This window comes from Boleophthalmus pectinirostris, unplaced genomic scaffold (genome assembly GCF_026225935.1).
Source record: "Boleophthalmus pectinirostris isolate CB_2022bp ecotype Guang Dong unplaced genomic scaffold, ASM2622593v1 HiC_scaffold_19, whole genome shotgun sequence".
Taxonomy (NCBI): Eukaryota; Metazoa; Chordata; class Actinopteri; order Gobiiformes; family Gobiidae; genus Boleophthalmus; species Boleophthalmus pectinirostris.
The window spans coordinates 27397265-27422670 of record NW_026571140.1 but is presented as its reverse complement, the minus strand read 5'-3'; the positions used below and the strand labels follow the sequence as shown (position 1 = coordinate 27422670).

Here is a 25406-nt window from a genome sequence, read left to right as displayed (position 1 = left end):
TCCCATGAAGTACAAAAGAAACACTTTGAGATTCTGCTGCAGTCTGTGGCCTTGATCAAAGACAGTGCTCCTCTAAACAGAAGAGGAGATCGATGCTGTTGCTAAGGTGGTTACCGCCTCATGCAGTTAAACAGACAAAAGACAGAAATATTAATAAATCTTCCACAATCAGTCTTGCACAATTACTGTTTCCATAATGTACATTTTAATGTGTATTTTTTGATTGCAGCCTTTGAGTATACAAACAAACAGCTGAGGGAAAAGAGGGTGGACAGTGGGGGGGCAGCCTGCTTCACAGTTTCTTAAGATAGATTCAAGAATGTAGTCTATTATTTCTATAATACTTTGAAAGTGATTAAAAGGGTCACAAAACTGAGTGTCCCTGCTCTCTCTGGGCACATGTAGAGCATGCTGCTGATTGCATCACAGAGATGACATGGAAGCTGCTAAATTTACTAACTTGGCCTCAATAAGAGTTTCCATGGGAACTAGTGAGACTGGTGATGGAAGATGTTCACTCAAAATCAATGATCATTCGACATGCGGACTAGACTAATTTAAGACTAGGACAGCACTACATGTTGCAAAATTACTACCGCAGTCAACCAGTCTCATTTTCAATGGCATGAAAGTAACTGTATTTCAAATAGGGCTGTGCCAGAAATCATAAGATCGATAGATCACTATTTCTGATTTGGGTGATTTTGATGATAAGGCACGTGCATTTTAATCGACAATTCTAGCACCAATCATTTGGCTGTAAGAGTGTGAGGTGCTGACAGGACTTAACACTGTCTTGTTTAGGAAAAAGCAGTCAGGGGTACAGCACATCTCGGTATCCCCACGATTCCTCATGTTTCACAGATTTTGACTTAAATCTCACAATTTGACTAAAAGTCCAGTGTCTCCTTCTCTCTGCCTCTGTGTGTGAAGAGCCGTCTGCCTCACTCCCCCACTCCCCCTCCCTCTCTGATCCAGCTCCTCACCTTTTCTCCTCTTTCTCTCCTCTTCTGCCTCTGATGATAATAATCCAAGTTACAGAAAGTGATTAACTATTTTGTCACCGTTTATGAGTGAAACTTAAGTCCTGATTTAGCAGACGGACATCACGTGTGTATATGTTGATAGCGATAGCATGCGTGCATGTGTGTGAGAATTTAGTCTTAACAAACGCATTCCAAACTTTAAATGTGAATTTCTCCGGAATTATTGGTCCTATCAACACACAGTAAAATTGTAGTGATCCTGACACCCTGCTCTTTATACCTTTCTATGTTTTCAATAAGATGGAAGAAGGTTGAACAGTACATTTCTGTTTGATAGAAAACCTACCATGGACCGTGTATACACAGACTCACTTAAGACTCACTGGAGTAAAATTATCTGAACAATGACACTATTGTGAAAGAGACTGCATTAGATCAGCAGGACATTGAGTGCCCATTTGTGTGACTCTGTTGTTTCCCTCCCACATTTAAGATCACAGTAGTTAATGTTAAGACCTGTTCACCTCTCAGCAGCTGTCGGAACAAATCAGCTTATTTTTGTTACTGTACAAGCACAAGTGTAGTCTCACCCCGAGATTCTTTTCACAACAAATGACGTGACTCTGCAACCTCAGATTTTCTGAAACATATTTCACTTTTTGTTTGTTGGGTCTTTATTTCCCTTTTTTTTTTCTTTTTTTTTTTTTTCACATAAGGACCAGTACTAAAATATACAATTTCTTTCAAACCTTTGTTGAGAAAATAACTTGTTAGTAGAAAAGTTACATCATATTTTTCTTCTGGTCCCCTGGTACAGTGGTTAGAGACTCTTGCTCTATAAAATATAATTACAAACATAGTCAAACATAATTAATAAAGTTTGCGTTGTCTTCTCTATATAAGAGGCTTTCCGTTTCCTTGTTTCCTAGTACCCTAGTCATATCATACCTGAAAAAAATGTAATGCCTACTTGGATTTTTTTTCACTTCCAAACAATAATTCATGTAAATTAGTCTAATCAAATAATTTCCCTTGTGGATCAATAAAGTTTGTCTAAGTCTAATTGTCTGTTCTTTTTCCAGGTGGTGGCTTATCATTTCTGTCAGGCTGACAACACATACACTTGCCTGGTGCCAGAGTTTGTGCACAGTGTCGCCGCCCTGCTGGCCAGAGCACCACAGCTCACCCCTTACAGAGAACTACTGGTCCAGGAGCCACATATCCAAAATGCACTGAGTCTGCGGTCCTGCGTCCAAGATCCCATCTCAGCTTTTAAGAAGGGAGTACTGGAGCCTTTAACGACTTTGCGCAAAGGTAAGACTCACACAATCAAAGACAAATGTGATATTCAATTTTAAAGAGCTTTTAAAGTTTAAAATAGCATCACTTTTTCGGTGCCTGCTTCCGTCCTTTTGCAATTAGGAAGCCCTCTGCAATCTCCGGTGTGATATTATCCATTAATGAATTCATGAGCGGGCCATTGATTATTTTCCTGCATGTTGAGGGGTCAGCTATTTGAGAGTGTTGCTGGTGTGAAACAGATGTCAGGTCATTTACATAGGGGAATGACGAGTGTTATTTTTGCCCCGGTGAATCATCAGCAGCATCCCACATGATTTCAAGGTCGCGGGACACATTGGGGGGGCCTGCTGTGAAGGTTGCGTAGTCTTCCTCTTCACAGGCCTCTCTAGATTGATGACGGGGTGCTTCTTTCTGGAAAAGGAGGAGTGTTTTGTCTACTTGATCTCTATTAGGCTAAAATGGAGAGCGTGAATGTATAAGTCCTCAATGCTGGGAGGTGACAGCGCGCATCATCTGAAGCGTGATGGATACGTCCAGTTTGAGCCTAATAAACTACAGCGGCCTCTGCTCCTCTTTATAGCAGACTGTAATCAATACCGGCAGTTGGTGTTTTTCTCTGCGTGAGACAAGCTGCAAAACAATACATGCTTTGTCCTGGCCCCAGACCAGATGTCAAAGCATATGTCTATTTCAACTTTATGTTCTTGGATCATGAATAGTTACTTTAAAGTTTTTCATGTTTATTCTTATGCAGGCAAAACATACACACAATTTGTTTACATTCTAATTAGGGCTGGGTACTGTTAAAGGGTACCACTACTGTATGAAAGAATGTTGGTACCAATTGTTGGTACCAAAACCTGTTAAAGTGGTGGTACAATTGTACTGGTATAGAAGAAATACTAATTTCTCTCAAATTCTCATTAATACTCAGTAATAGTTAGGCAATGTATAAAGACACAGCTTTGACTAGGCCTGTCCTCTCTTGCTTGTGGTTACTGACAACAGTCAATTACAAGTCTATTCCATCTACCAAGTGTTTTAGCAGAAATTTTGATTGAAAATTATTGCTGTAGACATTTACAGGTACAAATCCTACACAATTACATAGCACAGCTTTTAAATCAATCATGCAATGATTTCTAGTAGCCACCTTTTTGCATTTTGCACCTCAACACATCTACCACCTACCTCCACAAAACATCACCACATCTCACAAAACAGAAACAGAAATGTGTGATTTGGATTTGGATGGATCTCCAGATGCCGTTGCCAGTTCAGACCCAACTACTGTGCCAGAATTGTTTCCCATCCAACATATCATGGTTGTGCAGGAACATCAAATTGAGACACATTTTCTCAAATTTCCAGTGTGATCCAAGTCCATTGTGTCTTTTGTGTTTCCAGAGAAGAGGCTGCCTGATGAGGACTACATCATTTTGGTGGACAGTCTGAACGAGGCAGAGTTTCATAAACCAGATTATGGTGACACCATTGCAGCCTTCATCACCAAAATAATCTCCAAATTTCCACATTGGCTCAAATTGGTGGTAACTGTCAGGACCGGCCTTCTGGTGAGTTCAGTCTATTAAAAGTCATGTTATGTCTAATATAGGCATTGCATCATGTATATTATACTATTACACTACTGAAAAGTGCCTATAAATGTTTCAGTTGAAGTTCCATACAAATGTGAATAGATGGTGAAATTACCAAAAAAATAAATTGGAGAAATATACAGTTCTAACCTGCAATTTTTTTGTTGTTTCACTAATGGGTCTAATTAGGTGTGGTAAAATAGGTGTGAACGACAGGTGGATTAGCCTATCAGGGACACACATGGAATGATCCAAACAAACAGACATTGTCAAACAAACAGAGAGATTTTCTGCATAGAATATACAGAGAGGCTGAATCCCAGGCGATTTATCTCCCACCTCTACATCTGCTATTTCATGCCACATAAAACCCCACAAAGAAAGATTGGTTAAAGGCAGCTTTCTTCTCTTCATTTATTCACCCATATAAATAGTCATGAAGTTATCTCAGTGCCAAAAGGGCAGGATTTGTGAACCAAATGTTTCCTTGCCTAAATTAGCAACTCTAAACTTGGTTGTTTTCTTTTGTCTTTGATAAACTCTGAGTTACATTTTATTGACGTGATATAGGCAGTGTGGCATTTGGCTGCGTCGCTTACTTCCGTCTGATGTATTTTCTCGATCCGGTGGGTAATCCTGCCAAACAGCACCCGCATCTGCCTCGTGGCCCTGGCCAAGCCTCCGGGATTAGGCCCTGAGTGGATGTAAAACTACCAGAGTTTACAGGAAGTCTGGATCCTGGAGGCAGCCAGCGATTTACACAATTGGATTATAGTTTGGAAATATGCAAAACACATTCAGGGTCTTTTCTTTGTCATGGACTGGAGCAATTGCTAGGCAACAATAACAAGTTCCCAACTACAGGCAAGATCTTGTATATGTATATAAGTATGCTTTTATAGATGATTCACAATACCTATTCACAGAGTAGCATCTTTAAAGTTATGTGAAATAAAGCAGTATGCATAGTCATGGTGTACTTGGAAAAGTTGTGTCATGTTTTAAGACAGGTAATTTCAGAGTTAATGATAAAAAATGAGACTATGGTAACTCCCCCACAGTCTAAAAGTCTCCCTTTAGTCTAAAATCAACCTGGACAATCACAAAATCACACCCTTCGTATTATCATGAACATTTAAAAATAACTATACTGAGCTAAAAGGACTACTTAAAGATTAAATATAGGCAATAAACATCATTTATACTTCACAAATCAAAATACTGCTCACTATGTGCCCGGAAACTATAAAACATGCCTTGAAATTTGACCTAACCAACTCAACCAATGTATTTCACTATCCTCAATAACTGATGCTCAACTCACAGTGGGGGCTACTTATGCCGTCAGTGTATTACGTCATTGTCCTTTAGTTGTGAGTGAATGGATTTTTTTTTTTTAATTTACCGTTAGAGCAGGTTTTGGCCGATGTTTTGACGTTGGAAATGGCGAGAGAAGAGACAGAATCCGATGTGTGTGAGCTGTGTTGGCCCTTGAGTCATTGTCACACCATTACTGCTCTGTATCCCAGGGTGACTCAGCCTATGGCATCTCAGGAAGGGGCTTTGATTATGCTGCTTTTAATTTTTCATCGCCTGATGCACTGAAGACACGGAGGACACGCTCACTTGATTTTAAATGGCAGCCGGTCATGAAGCCCCCTGCGTTATTGCTATTTTAGGCCTACTGTGGATAGACCAAAATCTTTAGTCATGCCTCTGGTCGTCATCTTGTCTAAGAATGTGTTTATACATTAGATAATGTTAATCGATTATTGAAATGGGTCATTGATTTTTATAATAATTGATAAGGATTAATCCATTAATTTAGAGCTGGTTTAGTCCTGGTAATGCAGTGGAGAGACTGTTGTAAATTACATGTCATAGGAAGAAATCAGCTTTGCTGCCAATAGGAAAATTTGAAAAACCAGAGTTCACCAACTTTATACAAGATAATATAATCAAGAGTTTTTATTTTTTGTGACAGCATTTTATAATAACAAGGGTAATGTTAACCAATAAACATGCAAATATGTGCTACCAACCCTGGAGACTCTAAGTTAAAGGTCCCATATAACGCAAAATTGACTCAAGTTTATTATGTGTTATAATGTTGTTATCTCCTCAAAAACATGTCTGGATTTGGGTTTTGTTTCATTCCCATGTTTGAGTAATCCTTTATTATTAGTCTGTTTACATTTACAATGTTCATAATGTCCTGTTCCACTTTGTGATGTCATGAAGTGTTAATAAGTTAATACGGTAAGCAACATTCAGTATTCATGTATTCATTCAATTGTTTTAAGCTACTTTTTAGCTACAGTTTGGGATAGACTTTCAAGAGTGAGGCTCTGTCCACCAACAACATTTTTTTATACATTAAATTCAAACATTGATATTATAGATGTATTGTCTAATCCAAGTAAGTCTGTCATGATAACAAATTTTGATGCACAATATATTGTAACAGAGATATACTGCGATAAATGATTATACTGAAACTACCTCATGCCTTTGATACAGTAACAATAATGCAAGATAATACTTGTAAACCATTTTTAAATAGACAGTATCATTATGTGCTTTGTGGATTACCAGTGTTCAATCTACAAACTGAAGGCAAAGATCCATTTGTAAATTATTATCTGAGGTCCATACTCTGCTGACCTGCTTATGCTCCATCTAATGTTATGTAATTAATGTTATTTAAAGTAAGCTACGGGGCTTTAATTAAAAATTAAGACAAGCCACAAGTCATCCTTCTTCTTCCCACACTGTAACATTAAAATATAACTGAAATCCACTTCACTCCCAGCCCACCGAGTCCATCCTGCAGCCAGCCAGGTCCATCTTCCAGCCCGCTGGGGCAGTCCCTCCATCACACCTTGTGCATTGGAGACTACAGCTCACTGGGTCCAGTCCAGCAGTGAGGACAAAGAGGAAGATGAGTGTGTGGAGGGTCTTTTTTTTTTATCAGTGGATGACCAGACGCCAGTGGCTCGATGACGGTCCTCCTCACTTGCATTAGATTGCAATCTGTGAACAGAACACATCAAAACTAAAAAAAAGATATTCCCATAAATTTTCTTTGCATTCAAACATTTTATTGTTTCTAAAATGTTTTGACTTTATCTTCCCCAAATCGGGAAGGCAACAGAAATGTGTAAAACCATGTCAGCTGCTTATAAAATATATCTGTACTGCAGCTAGACAGATTTAGCTGAAATGCATGGGGGGCACTTTAATTCATAATGAACAAATTATGTTCAAATTAACGAGTCAGGCTTAGTAACTACTTAATTCAGGGGTTAGGTAATTAATTCATTTGTTAATTTGTAATTATTGTGTTAAAATGCCCAGCAGACAATGCTGGCTTTGTCAGAGTCCAACAAGAAACTTTTTGGAGGCCTTTGGTTGCAGAATGATCATGGATGTTATCTTTGCTAAAGTGGAAAACACTGTTCCCCTTGTGATGAAGATAATAACCAAATGGATATTACATTTGTTATTGTATTGTATATTTTATTGCAGTGAAATGCTTTGAGCTATATTCTGGCTTTTTTATTTGCCGATGATGACTCCCGTCACTGCTGTTCTCTCACTTGAGTCACTTCTAAATGTCACAACTCCATATAGCCCTCTTTAATCAAATCCTTGTTTTATTTATTTTCCATCTCTTGTAGGAAATCACCACTCTCCTCCCTTTTTCCGGCATCTCTTTGGACATTTTGCCAGACAGCAGTGACCTGGGGGCCGACCTTAGCGATTACATTCACCACCGGGTCAACAACAGCTCTCGCGTCGCCGCCAACGTCACCACGGCAACAGGCACCACCCCCGACCTGCTCCTGCTCAGTAAATTCAGCAGCCACCTGTCCTCTCGGAGCAATGGGTCTGTCCTGTACCTCCAGCTCACATTGGACCTGTTTCATAAGGGACACCTGGCCATAAAAGGAGGGAACTATCTAGTCGTGCCTGTTTCATTGTCAGAGGTAAGACATTTCACTTTTGAAGCTCAATAGAGGGCAGGGACTATGAGTGAACTTTGCATTAAAGGAGCACTTTGTCACTTTTCTGATGGAGGGACTGTCGCCTGCTTGTGTCCAAGGAGATGTTATTGCTTTATCTGGAATGATCCACAGAACAACATTAAACCGATCTATCACCACCTGCGACCTCCCCAACTATTGACCCATGTTACTTATATTACCCATTATATTGTATCCACATATTTATTACATACTGAACCACAAATACTATTGTGAGGATGCTTATGTTATATTTTACTTGTTTTTAATAAGAAGTATACTGACTGACATTTTGCCCTGGAAATAAAAAGAATTGTGCTTATTTTTTGTTTAAAAGTATAGGAAATTGTAAGATTTTCTAACAGATAGCATTTTGAAGGATTTATAAACACATTGAAACAAACCAGATTTAGAAATACTCGTGAGTGGAAATACAAAGACTTATTTATATTTAACTTATTATCTCCAAATAGTGTTTCATATCATTATTGCAATATTCAAGGAAGGTTTGCACAGGTTTTTCATGTAAGGCATTTCTAAATTGCCGGTGTATCAAATTCCCTGTGTAACCCTGCGTCATCCCGAAGAGCTATGTGCTGTGAAATTACTTTTTACTCCCGTCTAAAGGCAATCAATGTCCGTAAAATTGCCACAAAGGTGCACAAGTGACAAGCAGTGTTCATGCTTGTGTTTTTCAAATAAAACACATAAGAGCAGGTGCTGTTTCCAGATTACATCACTGAGAGATTAAATAGCTACTTCAAATAGGTTTTACAAGCAGACGAAAATAGCACACGGTTACAGAAGCAATACTGACAGGCATTTAATTTTGTATAAATGAGTGTGGAACAGAACAACAGATGTGTTATTAGTACACTGTGTGATGCTGAGGTGTGGGGCAAAATATTAATATAGAAAAGTATGGGAAACGGTGAAATCCAAGCACACAAGTTCATTTACCATTGTCTCTTGTGTCTTTTGTGTCAGTCCCAAACCTGGATAAGTAGAGGACTCTGTTGGATAAGAATTTAGGGGCTGCATGATTATTTTTAGTAGACTTAGCAAAGTATCAGCAATGTATTATCTTTACTCTTGAACAATTATAATGTTCCTACGACATTTTTAAATGATACTATAAAGGTCCACTGCGTGACATTTCTAAACTATACTACATTACAATTCAGATCTGTGGAGAGTCGTTCTTATTTACAAAAGAAATTATTGTATTTTTGAGCAATAGAAACAAACATAACGGATACGTGGTAGATGGAAATGTTTACAGTAAAGTCTTACCATGGAACATTCCAGGCAATGCAATGACATTTCCATGGACACAAGCAGGTGGCGGACTCTCCACCAGAAAAGCTACTCAGTGTAGCTTTAACCATCACACTTTAACTTGATTGCATGTTCTTATTTTCCTGCTGTTCTTGATCTTAGCTTTGCAACATTGTAATTTCCCCAATGTGGGAGAAATAATAGTTTATCTTATCTTAACCAATTTCAAGTTAAATATACACATAAATAATACAAGAAAGTCTACCGTATTTATCTTTGTATTAGAATATACGGACTGTGCGAGTCATTTTCTGTTTGCCGTGCAGTGAAGCAGAACTGCCTTAGCTGGCCCCTGTTGATCCTACTCTGCTGGCTAAGCTGAGGTATAGGTTTCTCACAGTTTTATTTATGAGAAGCAAATCCAATGCAGACTAGTATCTATTTTTATATGCAAACGTTATGGAAATGGAATAAAACTTGGAAGAAACTACCCTTTCAGTTAATTTAAGGACAAATATGCCACAGCAACATGTGCCAGACTTTATCTAGAATCATACCAGCTATACTTTTATTTTTTTGTTCCCTCCTATGTCCTGTTGTAGTTTGTCCTTTCATAATAAATACATTGAATTAAAAATACAAATTTTATACTGCATATGTAGCCCACTTATTTTACAAGAAATTATTATTGTTAGTCATTTAAGAGTTGGCACTTGAGCATCTCATTTTCATAGACCTAATTAAGTCTTTACTCCAGCGTAAAAGCTATTAGTTGTAGAAGTAAACCCACATTGGTAATTAAGGATCTCCACATATTATTTTATTCTTATTTATTCTGCAAATGCTTAGAGTCAGCTTATAGAAAACTATTTATGTAATGAATTGAAATGATCATAATGGCAAGGCAAGGCACGTTTATTTGTATAGCACAGTTCGTACACAAAGTAACTCAAAGTGCTTTACAGAATAAGAAAGACATTAAAATCAAACTATAAATGAATCAGACATAAATAATAACATAAGATTAACATTAATTCAATCATATGCACAGATAAACTGAACAGTTTTGAGTAATTACACTTAAAGTTAAACTAACTGCACTGCCCTGTAAACTGATTTGGTTCATTTTTATAATGTCTTAGTTCATATTTAAAGGCAAGTTTTTCGATGAGGGTCTATCGCCTTCTTGTTTCTATGGATATGTCATTGTTTGTCCTGGATTGTTCCACAGTATGACATTTAACAGCTCTACCTTGCATTTATTCAATTACAGATGGTTTTACTCCTAAAAAATAGCTAGAATAAATAGGTATAAACACATAGATAACATCTCTACAGAAAAAAACATTTGACGGACCCTCTACCAGAAAAGTTACACAATGCACCTTTAAAATCCCACATCACTTTACTGATAATTGACTTCTGCGTGTGTTTTAAGGTTTATCTGCTCATGTGCCGTGCAAGTTTCCCGGATAAAGAGGCATTTGAACGTGTACTTCCTGTTTTGAACGTGACGCTGGCGTCTCTTCACCCTCTAACTGACGAGCAAATGTTCAGAGCGCTGAATGCAGGCAGCGTGAGCGGGGGCCTGGAGTGGAGCGACTTCCAGCAGAGATTGGACAGTCTGGCTGGATTCATGGTAAGGGTCATAATTTGTAATATGATGAAATTAAATTATTGGGTATTCCTTGAGTTTTCTTTACATGTACGAAAGTCCCTACTTTAGAGTTAATTCAGCAGTGTATACACTTAATGGTTTTAGTCTTGAAGTTACTGTTGGTGCTTTTTATAATTTCTTCATGTTATTTATACATGAGGTTCAGAGTGATAAATTAACCATTACCTTTAACATATTTTAACACAACTCAAAATAATGTCTACAACAGGAAGAAGTAATGAAACATCTGAACACTATTTCACTGAGAGAAGAAACATTACATTTGTCACAATTACAAAAAAAAAATTGTAATTCACAGTTTCTAACAAATTACCATTCCTGTACTCGTGACCATGTCTTTGCAATCAAACTTTCTGGTAATGTGACATTTATTATAAAAATCTGTTGAGTTCTGAATAAATTATAATAACATATTTTCACTTATAAAATCAGCACAATTATCTTTTCAAAATTCTTCTGACATTTATAATCACAATCCATTTTCACAACCTTTAAGTTTTGAGAAAAACAGGTTTAACAATAGTACTGGTTTAGTCACAAGGAGGACTTTTTTTAGGTTGTGTTTCCAAGTGCACCAACACCACATGTGGGCTCAAACAAGAACCAAAGAAGTACAGGCGTGAATGCACCCTTAGTCCTGGTTTAGTCCAGAGTCAGACCTTGCATAGTCCTACTTAAATGTTGTCAGCTCTTGAAAAACATCACTGGAGTTGTCTTTTGTTTCATTCACTTTAAATAACCCTGGTTTATTAGTCTCCAAAGCTCAAAATGCTCTGTTTTCAAGTTAACTGCTAACATTTACCTTTTCTTTAGTAGAGATAGATAATTCCAGGTCTTAAATCATCTAAATGATTGTAGCGAATGTGTATGGAGTTTAAAAACACAGTGAAGCACTTCCAGCATTATCATATGACATCACAAGGTGGAACAGAGTGTTTTCTGTCTTAAAGAAGAACTATGCAAAATTTGTGTTTTAAACATGAGTGAACGAAACAAAACATAACTCCAGCTATGCTTTTGATAAGGAAACAAAATTATAATATAGATCAGAAAACAGCATAACATGGGGCCTTTAAGTTATGGAATAAATCCCGATTTCACTTTGTATTTCCACGTCCTTGCTCCCACTGTTTAGGTTCGGCGAAGGGACGGCACGCGTATGCTGTGTCACCCGTCCTTCAGGGAGTGGCTGGTTTGGAGAGCAGATGGAGAGAGCAATGACTTCCTCTGTGACCCGAGGTGAGGGTGGTCCAGGCCCATAACACAGAACAGCCTGAGCACATATGTCCTAAAGCCACACACACACAGATACATTCACAGAAGATGAGCTGATAATTTAGTCTAACTGTATTTCTCCAGGAGCGGGCATGCACTGCTGGCCTTCATGTTCTCTCGACAGGAGGGCAAACTCAACAGGCAGCAGACCATGGAACTAGGACACCACATTCTCAAGGCTCATATATTTAAGGTAACACAAATTAAATTTTATAGTCATTGTTAAGTGATTCAGGGTTCTATATTATGTTTTTAGGAGCTAGAGGTGACTGAATAAATGTGCATAATAACTAGGGATGTAACGATATCTAAATCTTACGGTATGGTATCATTTATATTCATTTCAAGGTACAGTATTTATTGTGGTATTTTGGAGTGGTTAATGTAATTGTAGACCGGATGCTTTTTGCATTTAAAATACCTTGACAAGACTTAGGTGCAAATCATTACCGTCATAATTCCAAGAATTTATGTAAAAAATATATTTCTTCATGTTGTCTGCGCTATCATGGGATATGTAGTTCCCTATGTTTATTAGCTGTTGCTACTGTAAAACAATGCATGTAACCAAAGGAACATGTAATTCGATATATTGTGACCGCTCTTCATATTATTGTGACAGTTTTGGCGATACAGTATCACGATATTTCACAAGATAATAATTGAAAAATGCTCAAACTAAATAAATGATAACTTCAGGTGTTTTTGATGGTGATACATGTATGTAATTTTAATAGCATGATTTAAAAACTAAAACAGGATAATAGGTCCATGAATTTTCTTTTTCTAATTTCTATTAACTAACTTACTTCTAACTAATTATATTTCATATACTGTCTATGATTGGTCTATTTGAAAACATAATTTTTTTCATAACTGGACTCCTTGATACATAATTTTTATATTATTTTATTTAACCAACTACATACTGAAGAAATGGTAGTTCACAGCAGTAACCTTTCATTGACTTAATCTTTTTAATTTATCAATTGAATCGATAGCATTTTCAGCACTGGGTTTTACTACTTAAAAGTCCTATGTTAAAATTGGCTCTTGTGATCTTTAAACCATGGAATTCATGGAGATTGGAAATTCCCGGGCTGAAATTATCTAACTCTAGTGAAGGTGTATGGAGTTTGAAAACACAGTGGAGCACTCCAACCCACATGGCACTGAGAACTCAGCCTAAAAATGCAGGATAACATAGATCAGAAAATAGCATAAAATGTGCCCTTTAGACTAAAACTGCACAGATATGACAACATTGACTTTCATTTAATTAAAAACAAACACAAGTGGGGTGAGTAGAGCCTTTACAATCCCCTTTTCCACATTCAATAAAATAATTTAGTAGTTGGCCTCTATTCATTCTTGGTCTTGTTTGTTGCTTGAAAGTTGATGTACTATTTCTTGTTAAAATAATTCAGAACACACAGAACAGTTACCCAGCTTTGGTCCCATCATCTCCCACGCACAATCCAGTCACATTAATTCATGAACACAAACTCCCACTGTATTGAAACTTCACAAAGGCTAAAACTCTACACTATTGATTTATTCCAGGGACACAGCTGAGGTACTTTTAAAAAAAACTAAAAGAAAAGTTAAAATTCTCATGTTGTTTTGCTGTTGGCCCTGAAGCGTAAACAAAGGGCAGCGAAAAGTTTATCAGGAACTGCAGAGGTGCTGGAATATTGAGATGAAAATAGAGACTATGAATAGCTATTTTATTTTTTGTGTTTGATTTAGTCAAACTGAAGAATCAATGGAATTGTTCAATTTACTCCAAATAAAATAAATAAAAATAAGGCACTTTGTTTCCTTTATATTTGTGAATAACAAAAAAATCCTCATTACACAAGGTTAGAACAGCACTGGGAAATATTAATACAATGAATGGACAGCATCTTAATAGTGTTGTAAAAAGTGTAAAAAAGTTACTGCAGCAAAATTAGGGATTCATGGATCCAGCGTCTTCAGTTCCGATCCTGATTCCGATACTATGGCTTTAAGTATTTGCAAATTAATTAACCAATACCAGTGCAGTGATAAAAAAGCCAAATATTTCCTTAAAACACAAATAAAATAAGACAAAACTGATCCAAATGTGTCATGTAGCTGTTATTTATCCCATAAGTAACTACAGAACAGCTTTGTATAAATAAAAGTTCACATAATATTTAGAGACTTTCTAGGGTTGTCCAATCAGAAGATCAGTTTAATTGATATTTGGAAGCCAAAATCCGATACAGGTACTTTTTCATTCGGTGCTGCATCCCTAAGCAAAATTATTACAATATCAGTTTCTTATTATCTAGAATTTCTCTGGCTCTGTTCTAACTAGCACTGAAGGTCATCCACTTAAATTAAAAGCACGTACAAAGCTAATTTAACATGGGCTCTTGTGGTGGTTCGATAATCAGTTTTGGTGTGAAACTTGGTGTCACATTTGCAGTGAATTTCATGTAAAACTGAAACTCTTGACCTCTCTCTCTGCTCTTTCATAATCCCTTTAATGAAATTTGTGATCAAGTACAGTAGAGGCATGCTGCTTTTCTGGCGTTAATTAGAGCCCTCTCACTTTCTCTCTCTTTCACTCTCTTTCTCTCACTCTTTCACTCTCTCTCTGTCTTTCTCTCTCTAGCTCTCTGTTTGTCTTTCACTCTCTTTCTATCTCTCTTTCACTCGCTTTCTGTCTTTCTCTTTCTCTCTTTAAATCTCTCTGTCTCTCTGCCTTTCTCTCACTCTCTTTCACTTTCACTCTGTTTCTCTCTCACGTTGATGGAAGGGTTGGTGGACTTAGAGGGGGTGCGGACAGCGATTGTACATTTGGGGGGGAAGTACTGTGAGTGTCAATGTCTGAGGTTCTGTTCTCTTTTTCCTCTCTTCTTTATTGCCCCTGTACCCCCTCTCCCTCTCCTTCTCTACCTTTCTGGTGCCATCATCCTCTGTCTCTCCCTTTCCCCCTCCCTCGTTGTCCTCTTCCTCTTTCTGTCCCTCTCCTCACCCTCTTTGCAAATCTTTCTGGTCTCTCCCTTTTCCATGCTTCTCTCTCCCTCTCCTTTCACTCTCTCACTCTTCTCCTCCTCCCTCGCTCTGTCCCTCTCGCTCTCTCTCTCTCTCTCTCTCTCCTTCTTCGTTTGTCCTCTCCCTATTTCTATCTCTTTCCCCACCCACTTTCCCAATCTTTCTGTTCTCTCTCTCTCCGCTCCATGCCCCTCTCCCTCATTTCATCCAGGGCCTGAGTAAGAAGACGGGTGTTTCATCCAGTGTTTTGCAGGCCATGTGGGTGAGCTGCAGCACTGACTCTCTCTCTGCGGCTCTGGCCTCCCTCAGGAACCTCTACACACCAAACATCAAGGTGACACCCTCCTGCCCTACACCGGGGTACAGGAGAAAAGAGCTACTGTTGCAAAATGTACTCATACAATTTAAAAGAGGTTGTCTGCTAGACCCATTCAAAGCCACTCTGAACTTTTTTGGTATGAGCTCTGCCTCCACAAAAATGTTACATTGGTTTTAATGTTCCACATGGCATTAAAACCAGCAGATCCAACCAGTAACTCCTAGGGGTGTGCATTGCCATGAATCTGGCTTTACAATAGTTATCATGAAATGCCTGTCACAATTTAATATATCACAATAAATTCTGATACTAACACACAGGCTGATATATTGTGATTTATCAATAATTATGTATAATATTATGGTTGAGTACACCTTCATAAGAACAAAACACACTGAGATGAAATACACTTTAATTTAAAAGTTAGATTTTAAAATCGTGAGCATTAGAAAAAATCAATTCAGATGCATTTGGAATCAATACGAAAATCACACAATGAAGTATCATGATATATCACTGAATAATTTTTTTCTTATACCCCTAGTAACTTGGCTATGTGGCATCACGTGCTTCTCAGTTGAGATAAATATGTTTAATAACATAAAACTAGTGATTCTTTTTGTCAGACTGGACAGTTTGTACTTTTTCTAAGCTTAAAACTGAAGAGAGAATGAACCTTTATCAGTATTGTGGAACATTGCAGACCAACGGTATCTCCAAGGAGACAAGCAGGTGGAAGACCCTTCACTAGAAAAGTTACACATTGCACCTTTTAGACAGAGTGACAATGCAAATTTAAGTAATTCTTTCATGTATGAGTGGGCCACTAGTAAAGTTACTGGACTTTACTTTATAGCCACCTAATAGCAAGAAGGGTTAACAAATACATTCTATTTTTTCTTTAATTGCTATTCGTCAGAAATCTCTAACCTAGTGTTTTCCTCATGACTTACACTCTAAAATTAATTAGAGGTGCAAACTCTAAATTAATGGTTGTCATTGTTTTTAATTCCACAGGTGAGTCGTTTGCTGATGCTAGGTGGTGCTAGTGTGACCTGGTGCACAGAGGTGGTGGGTCACGCCCCGATTCTGGCAGTGCACACCCATCTGGGACATTTGGAGATGGTCACTCTGCTGCTGGAGATGGGGGCTTCAGTGGATGGGACCACAGACAGCGGCATGACCCCCCTGTGTTTGGCAGCGTCCGCGGGCCACACCGACATCGTCATCCTCCTCTGCAAGAAAGGAGCTAAGGTCAGTGATGTAAATATTACTACAGGATTCAGATATTTGTCGGAATATTTGGTAACCTGACCTGCCAGAACCGCATGCTTTGACAAAACTTTACAAAGATAAGTGGATCAGGAGTCGTATCATGTCTCCCCGATTTCAGAGGATGTGATTGACAAGCAGATAAACCAGAGAGACGCATGGTCCATTCTCATCAAAAATAAACATGGTGGTTTACACGTAAAAAATGGGAAAAAATATCATAAAAGACTGAGAAACAGCTTGGATTTTTACAGAATTAACAGTCAAAGCACAAAAATATTATTTATCACGGGTATAAGAAGTTATATTTTGTTCTGAATTAATTTTGGAGAGACATTTGTGGTAGTAAAGGTAGTTGTAATCAGTGTTCTTTAAGACTAGAAATTGTAGCCTTAGTCCTCTGGCTTACAGTATATGATTTTTAGTTTTTGTCTAGTTTTAGTCCACGAAAATGTAATGCTAATTTAGTCAAATAAATCCATAACAGTTTTAGTCAACCAAAAAAGATTTTGTTTAAAATTTGTACTATGGAGAATTCTAATTATTATTTATTCTTTAATTATTCTTTTTTCTTTTTTTTCTTTTGTAGTATTTAAAAAAATTACAAAACAATTTAAAATTCCAGTTGTGCAAGTGGTAGAGAAGTATCTATCCATGGGTTTCAGAGTGATGAAAAAATGAAATCTGTTGCCATAGTAATTACCATTTCAGAACAAAGTATTATATTTTTGAACAGTCGAAAGTCATCAAAATGGTTTAACAATAATCTGAAATAAGCATGAATAGTGGAGGGATTTTCAGTTTTAGGAGTGGTCTCGTGGGAGGGCATGGAGAGATCTTGGAGGGGGCGAAAGAACCAGATGGAAGATGTGACTGAGAGCTTGGAGGCACATGCACCATACTGGAGAGGTCTGCTGGACAATATGCAGACCAATTGCTATGTGTCACAAACTGTTTGCAACTCTCAGTTTGTTTTGTTTATTTTTATGGTTTACAATGCAGTATATTTGTGATAATTGAAGGCAAACAATTCCTATATTCTATTACTACAGACTACAGGATTTAAGATGATTTTGTATATCTATAAAGCAGATCTGATAAAAAATAAACAAATAAATACCCTTAACAATAGTGTTTCTCACTTTTAAATCCAAGAATTTATGGGTTTCACACAAATGATTTATTCCAGACTTGAAGGACTTAGTGAGGACTTTTCCCCATTAAAAGATTGAACACTGTTTTTTTGGGGGGGGGTTTGGGATCTCCATTGCCTGCCCTAGTCTGTTGAAATCTGTTATTGCTATAGTAACGAAACACTTTTGGCATAGCTTGAAACCTGTGAATATGCCACTTTCTCCAACTGTCAGACTTAGTTTCCATTGAGAAACTTGAAATCCAGCTCCACCAAACTTTTAGCATTAGCTGCAGACCCTTTTCTACAGAAACTTGTCCTCACTGATTTCCTGAAAAGCCCTGATTTGTCCAGGTCTATTTTTGGACACAGACATGCGGAGCAATATAGGCCAGTGTATTTCCGAGCAGTGTCCAGCAGAGGTGTAAGGTCCTTATGTTCACCGTGTGTGTGGCAGGTGGGGCACGCCGATAAGAGTGGGCAGTGCGCGCTGGTTCACGCCGCCCTCAAAGGCCACAGCGAGATCATCAACAACCTGCTGGGGCAAGACTGGGGACCAGACAACCCCCCCGAAACTGAGCAGCACCATGGCAACGAGAGCATAACCACGAAGAAGCAAGCTACGCAACAGGCGCTAACAGCTGCTGCGAGCTTAGGACACACACAGGTACCATTGCAGTGAAATTTGTTCTTATATGTTTTACATTTTCGAGTTGTAAGGGTCTATTTTACAGTGTTTCTGATCTACTGTATGTTATAATATTGTTTCCTCATCGAAAAACATAACTGGAGTTGTGTTTTGTTTCATTCACACAGACTTTGAGAGTTCATCTCTTAAATGGAAAACACTCTGTGCCACCTTTTGATGTTATGTGGTAATACAGAGCTCCACTTTGTTTTTAAACTCCAGACACCTTCATTAGAATCATTTAGATAAAATTACAGCCCTGAAATTGGCAGTCTCTTCTGAACAAAAGGCAGAAGGTTAAAAGGCTTTTAATATGAAAACTACCACTACATGACATCACAAGTTGGAACAGAGCATTTTGAACTTTGGAGTGGAGTAACAATTCTCCAACATGTGTGAATGAAACAAAACACAACTCCAGGTATGTTTTTGAGGAGATAACAGCATTATAACATTGTTATAATGGTGTAATATAGGATCTTTAACATTAATTCAGCTCCCAGTGAATAATTGAAACATGTCCGGAGCATTTTTAGATACGACTGAAATGTGAAATGCTAAACTGAAAGAATGACATTAATTTCAGAACAGGTTTGTAGAGCTCTTAATTACTGGGTGAGCAGGTCGTGTTTTTAGGCATATTTCAGTCCTCACAATTTGCTAATTGCTGCCATTAAATTATGCTATTGAAATGAATCCTGCAGCTCTCATAGCTCTTGTGATATTACCAATGGAAATAGCTGTAACATGACAGCTGTTATTGCTACAATAACACTCCTGTTATTGCTAGCTCCATCTCGACCCAATACAGAATGTATCTATATGAACTATACTGTGATTCAACATATGATTAACATGCATTTGGACATTTTGGTTCTTAAAGGTCCTATATTAGGCAAACATTGACTCTTGTGAGCTTTAAGCCATGTTATAATGTTGTTACCTCATCAGAAACATACCTGGAGTTGTGTTTTGTTTCATTCACTTTAAATAATCATGGTTTATTGGTCTGTCTACATCTCCAAAACTCCAGATACTCTGTTCCAACTTGTGATGTCATGAAGCAGTAGTTTTCAATTTAACAGCTACCTTTTAACTTTTGTTTAACAGAGTTTTTTTTTTTCTGTTTGAGAGAAGAACTCAGCCTAAATATGCAGTGTTTGTGTTAAACGTGTGAATGAAACAAAACACAACTCTGGGTACGTTTGTGATGAGGAAACAACATTATAACATAGATCAGAAAACAGTGTAATATGGGCCCTTTAAGCCATCCCAATGCTACATTATATACGTATACATAAATTAGACTATGGTCCAAATGTTTCGAATAGGCATACAGAACTGTTTTTCTTTATATTTTAATTAAAATCTGTATTCACTTGTACTCTCCCACCCTAAATATGCCTCTCAGTAATTGTTAGTTGGAGACCATGCCTTTAAATATCTATTAGTATGTATTAGGTGCAGAGATACAGTTGGGAGTTTTCCAAGTGCACAGCGGAGGCTAATACACAGAACTGTCTCCCTGCAGGTTGTGAGGAGCCTGCTGGACTTGAAAGACGAACAGCTGGCGGTGCAGATGGACGCTCACGACTCTCTCTGGGGAGAAACCGGTGCGCGCTTCTCCTCCTTTGCTCCTCTCTTCTGTCCTTTCTCCTTCTCCTTTCTCCTCCTTTCTTCACTCTCTCTCGCTGCTTTTCCCCTCTCTCTCTCTCTCTATCCTCCACTCTTTCATCTGTGCTCTTTTACCCTCTCTCCCCTCTGTCACTTATTTCTCTCTCCGCTCTCAATCTCTCTCTTTCTCGCACTCTCCTTGCTTCTCCTTCAATTCTCCTTCTTTCCAATCTCTCTCTAGCTCTCTCTCTACCTTTACCTCCTTTCTCTTATCCTATCTCCTATCTCCTCTCTCCTCACACTTTTTTAATCCTTTTGCCCCCTCCCCTCTTCTCTCTCTCTCTCTCTCTCTCTCTCTCCTCCCTGTCTCTCTCTTTCTTTCTCTCCCTCTCTCTCCTATCTCTCCTCTCTCTCTTCTCAGATAAATATAGCTCTTTTACCTCTTTCTGTCCATCACATCGCACATCTAGAGTCATGCTCCAGGGGACTTCAGGCTCTGCAGTTCAGCTGGTTTTGTAAACTTTGGTGAAATGCACTGTGAGCACTTTGAAGTCCAATTGGCTCTTTTTAAAGAATAGTGTTACACTGACTACAGTGTATTTGCCAAAGAGGGATTTGCAATTTTTGAGCCTGGCCTATCATTTAAAGTTGCATTATGTAACTTTTCCGATTGAGAGTTCACTACCTGCTTTTCTCCATGGGTATGTTCTTACTTTACTTATAATGTTCTATAGTAAGGCATTAAACTAAACAGATGGCAGCCTGATCTGAGGAAGAATTTGTGTTTTTCAGGGTATTATTGACCAATAAAAACACTTCTAATTGGATGATCGTTCAATGCCATACTGTGGAACATTCCCAACAAAGCAGTAGCGTCTCCAGCAACAAAATTTAAGTTTAAATTTATGTTTTTTAATTAACCACCTATAAAAATGAATAGAAAACTATATTTTTTCCCATATATGTACCTTCACTTTTTGCAATGACAAAGCTCTGTTTGTTTATTAAATTTTCTATTTTGTTTTGTCTGAAGAACAGAATCCCATTTATCCTGATCCACATCTCCCTGGACTCCTCCGTAGCATCTTAGGAGCTCGGTAGCACCCATTATTTAATTTAAACATTTAAATTTAGTTAGACCCCTTTTCTGAAAGCTTGTAGAGCATCTTTGCTGCACTAGACTGGACTAACCGAATTTCACATTAAGCTTCAGGGAATGGACAAAGTTAACATTTCCTCTTGTTCCATTTGTTATAGTAAAGGCTAGCCCCAAGTTATACTGTGTTTGCCATACATAAGTAGCGAATGATGCTTGCAGCACTTACACTGCTCTTAGTTCATTCATCTTCTTTCTCTTATTTCCTAAAGGCTAGAGGCTACACTTGCTCTGTACGGGCACAAGGCAGTGTACTCTCAAGAGAATGGCCAATTAATTAGAAGGACATCTCCTGGAGACAAATGACCATCATTTACTTCATGTTTGGGTTCTCCACTGTCCTAACATAGGCATGTCCTTGGCTGTAGTATTCAATGAAAGGATTTGGTAGACAAGGTGACATATACTCTCGTCTTCTGCTTGTCTCCATGGAGATGTTATTGCCTTGAATGTTCCACAGTATGGGTGTAATCATATCGATCTTGTGTTTATTCAGATTGTTTTTTGTTTTGTTTTTTCTCCATGGAGAAGGAAAAGTTTAATGCCATACTATGGAACATTAAAGGCAATTCAGTTCTAATGCTCAGTTGTGTTACATTTGCTTTTGTGTGATTGTTGCTGTACTTTATCCTGTCCTGCAGACTGTTTGACATCAACCTGTTGAGGCACTGAAGATGGAAATTAACCATGTTGGCTATAATCTTTACATATTTACATTTTAAATGTTCATTAATATATGCTATCCAAATAACTAAAATAAGAATAAGAAATAAGATAAGAATAACATCTCCATGAAGATGAGTATGCAGTGGACCCTGCACCAGAAAAGTTGTCAAAAAAGGCTTGTAAAAACCTTGCAACCTGGAGACCGGCCAAATGCTATTAGATTTATTTTTTGGCTTGTAACACTTACTGTCAACAGCCACTTAAGCAATTGTCGAATATACTATTTATAATACATTTTTGGGCCAGTGAGCAAATTCCTTCATTGTTTTATAACCATTAGGTTATACTATACAGAGGGATCAAATGAACTAGACAAGTCTAAAATTATAACCATACCACAAATAATACGTTTTAATGTTTTTGGAGTGGGAGTAACCATCGAGCCTTTTCTTACAAGATTTCCATGAGTCCAGATCATTTAGAGACTACTGCTGTTAAATGAGTATAAATTACTCCCACCCTCTTTAATCAGTGTGCTGCACTGTGTGTCAACCCTCTAACCTTGTTACTATTTACTGCATTCACCTTGAACAGAGAGCACCAATCAGATTTATGTTTTGTAAATGTCCATGATTATATGTTTCAACATAGACAACATAAAGGCATTGATTGGTTCATTGAGGTCACATGATCAATTCTGTTATTCATCACTGTGAGTTACAGGCGTCAATAGCTGTGCTCTGTCTTCAGCTGCTTAATTATCTGCTCTAATGTGGTGTTTGTCATTGTTAGCTTAAGCTGTAGATGCAGGGGGTGGAGCACTAATTTTGATCCACAGTTTGCCCATAAAATGTCCTTGAGCGAATTTTTGTGCTACCAGGCAGATCCGAGCGATGTACAGAAAAGTGTAACTTGAACTATTCACCTCAGCTGAAAAGTTATGCTGCTGGAATCTGTTCATTATAATAGAAGTTGTAAAAGTTGTGGTATATTTCAAATAAATTATGAATAAATGGCCAGATGAATATTGAGTATGAATGTGATGTTTGAATGAGTGATGAGTGGTGGACAGTGACATAATTGGCTTAAATTTGGCAGCCACATCTATCAGTCAGCCCAAGGGCAGCTTGGGGTACAGTCGTAGCTCATCGTCACCCAGGCTTTGGAGGTGTTAAATTAATGGATAATGCAATCTAAAGCATCTCTGAGAGTCCAAAACAGTTTCTAAGGTAGTTAACATGGGCTACTCCTGGACTGAGTATGAGGGATCACATCAACAAGAAGAGCTTTCCATGGGTTTCTGAGTTATAAAAAATTTGGACCGTTGTCATGGTGATTAACAATTTAAAACAAAATATTACAAGGGGAGGTAGAGCGCATCACTGGGGCACAGAAATACTTTAAAATCATAGTACAGCGTTTAAATCTCAGCAGAAGGTGGCCCTTATTTGATCATGTAAAAATGGGCCTTTTTAAATTATGAAGAAAGGGCCACATGCTGCTGATTTGTTTTGAATGACAAAAAGTTCTAAAAATGTTGCATATAACGGGAGGACTTATGAATATAAATCCAATACATTATTGACATTTTGCTGTTCATTAACAGTAATAATGCTTTATTAATTATGATGTTAGCATAGTTTGAATTAATAAACATGTTAAATACATGAAAAGATATCAGACGTACGTGATGATAATTACTGTATGTGTATGTTCTTGCATTACTAACTCCAAATGGATTTAGCATTACATGGAATTTCAATAGCAGAGTGCTGTTTATTAATGTAAAAAACTAATAAATAATCATTGAACTAATAAATATTCAATTAACTAACTTAATGATGTATATAGGTAAGTGAAGGTATTGTATTGTCCCACATTGGGGAAATTTGCAGCATTAAAGGTTCTATATTACGTTTTATATTACGTTTTTGATGTTACCTTATCAAACACACATACCTGGAGTTGTGTTTTGTTTCATTCACACATGTTTGAGTAATCCTGTGTTCTTGCTACAAAGTTCAAAATGCCCTGTTCCACCTTGTGATGTCATGAATCAATAGTTTTAGTTAACACCTCCCTTTAATCTTTTAGTTCAGTAGAAATTAGCAATTCCAGAGTTGAAATTATCAAAAATGATTCTAGTGAAAGTGTGTGAGGTTTAAAAACATAGTGGAGCACTTCCTGTTTCGCCACATGACATCACAAGGTGGAACATGGTGTTTTCTGTTTGAAAGAAGAGCTCAGCCTAAATATGCAGGGTTTGTCTGTTAAACATATGTGAATGAAACAAAACACAACTGCGGGTATGTTTTTTGATGAGGAAACATCATTATAATATAGATCAGAAAATAATGTAATATGGACACTTTAAAAAGTAGTAAGCCGTATTGAGCAATTCTGTGGTGACTGAAACTACAATATATGTCACTGTTTTGGTGTAAATCATTTCCTTGGATAAAACCATAATGCTTTGGTGGCGGTCTGCCTCAAATTACAATGACTGCTCAAAGTCTGGTGTATTATTGTTCTGTGTAGCAGATCTTCACTGCGCATGGCTCTGGTGTCAGTCGTGACTCCTGTGAAAGTTTTTAATCCCTGGCATTTATCAGATTTTATTAAAACTGAAGTTTGCTAGCTTGTTGCTGAACACATTTCTCCAGGATATGATCTGATGAGATGCAGCAGCGTCTGAATTTAAATCAAATACAAAATGCAAATCATTCACACAGCTCCTTTCTCACCGCTCTCACTCTCTCTCTGTCTCTTCTTCTGTGGTAAACGTGTCAATTACAAATCCATTCCTGGCAGTTTTTGTTTCATCTTCTCATCTTTTATGTTGTGCTTTCCTGACAGTTCTGAGCGCAGCAGCAGGGAGAGGGAGGATGGAGATATGCTCGTTACTCCTGGACCAAGGGGCGGGGCTTGAAGTGGCCAATCGCAGAGGGATGGTCCCACTGCTCAGTGCATCAAAGCATGGACACACTCAGGTAGTATGGAAGTTTATTTATACACAAAATGAGAAGAATACAAATGCAAGATGAGTTACAATAGAAAGACAATGAATGCTCACAATATACAAACTGCAAAGGCTGACTTTTCTGGTGGGAAGTTTAGCGTTCTGCTTGTTTCCATGGAAATGCCATTGCTTTGCCTGGAATGTTCTACTATATGATGTGGCATGACCTTCTTGTCTCTGCTGAAATTTCTGTTTAATGCCATACTATAGAGCAGGGGTCACCAAACTTTTTTTTTTTCTGCGGGCCACATTATTGGTCCTGACTGTGATAGGGGGCTGGGGTCGGGTCGGTCGTATAACAGAATTGTATGACCCTGACCAAAATGACCACCAGCACGCCTCATTGTGTAGTAGAAATTACTAACCTGGCA

The 25406-nt window shown here is 37.8% G+C and overlaps 1 protein-coding gene across 1 annotated transcript in view; it reads left to right on the top strand.

Annotated features, from left to right (window-relative positions):
- The window catches only part of LOC110173033 (protein TANC1-like), a 74392-nt gene that overhangs the window by 30259 nt on the left and 18727 nt on the right, over window positions 1-25406 (top strand). The window contains 11 exon segments of the mRNA XM_020939005.2: window positions 2069-2300; window positions 3696-3862; window positions 7567-7875; window positions 10628-10828; window positions 12003-12106; window positions 12227-12335; window positions 15381-15503; window positions 16506-16742; window positions 18350-18559; window positions 20112-20193; window positions 24873-25006. Coding sequence (XP_020794664.2) covers window positions 2069-2300; window positions 3696-3862; window positions 7567-7875; window positions 10628-10828; window positions 12003-12106; window positions 12227-12335; window positions 15381-15503; window positions 16506-16742; window positions 18350-18559; window positions 20112-20193; window positions 24873-25006 — 1908 coding nt within the window.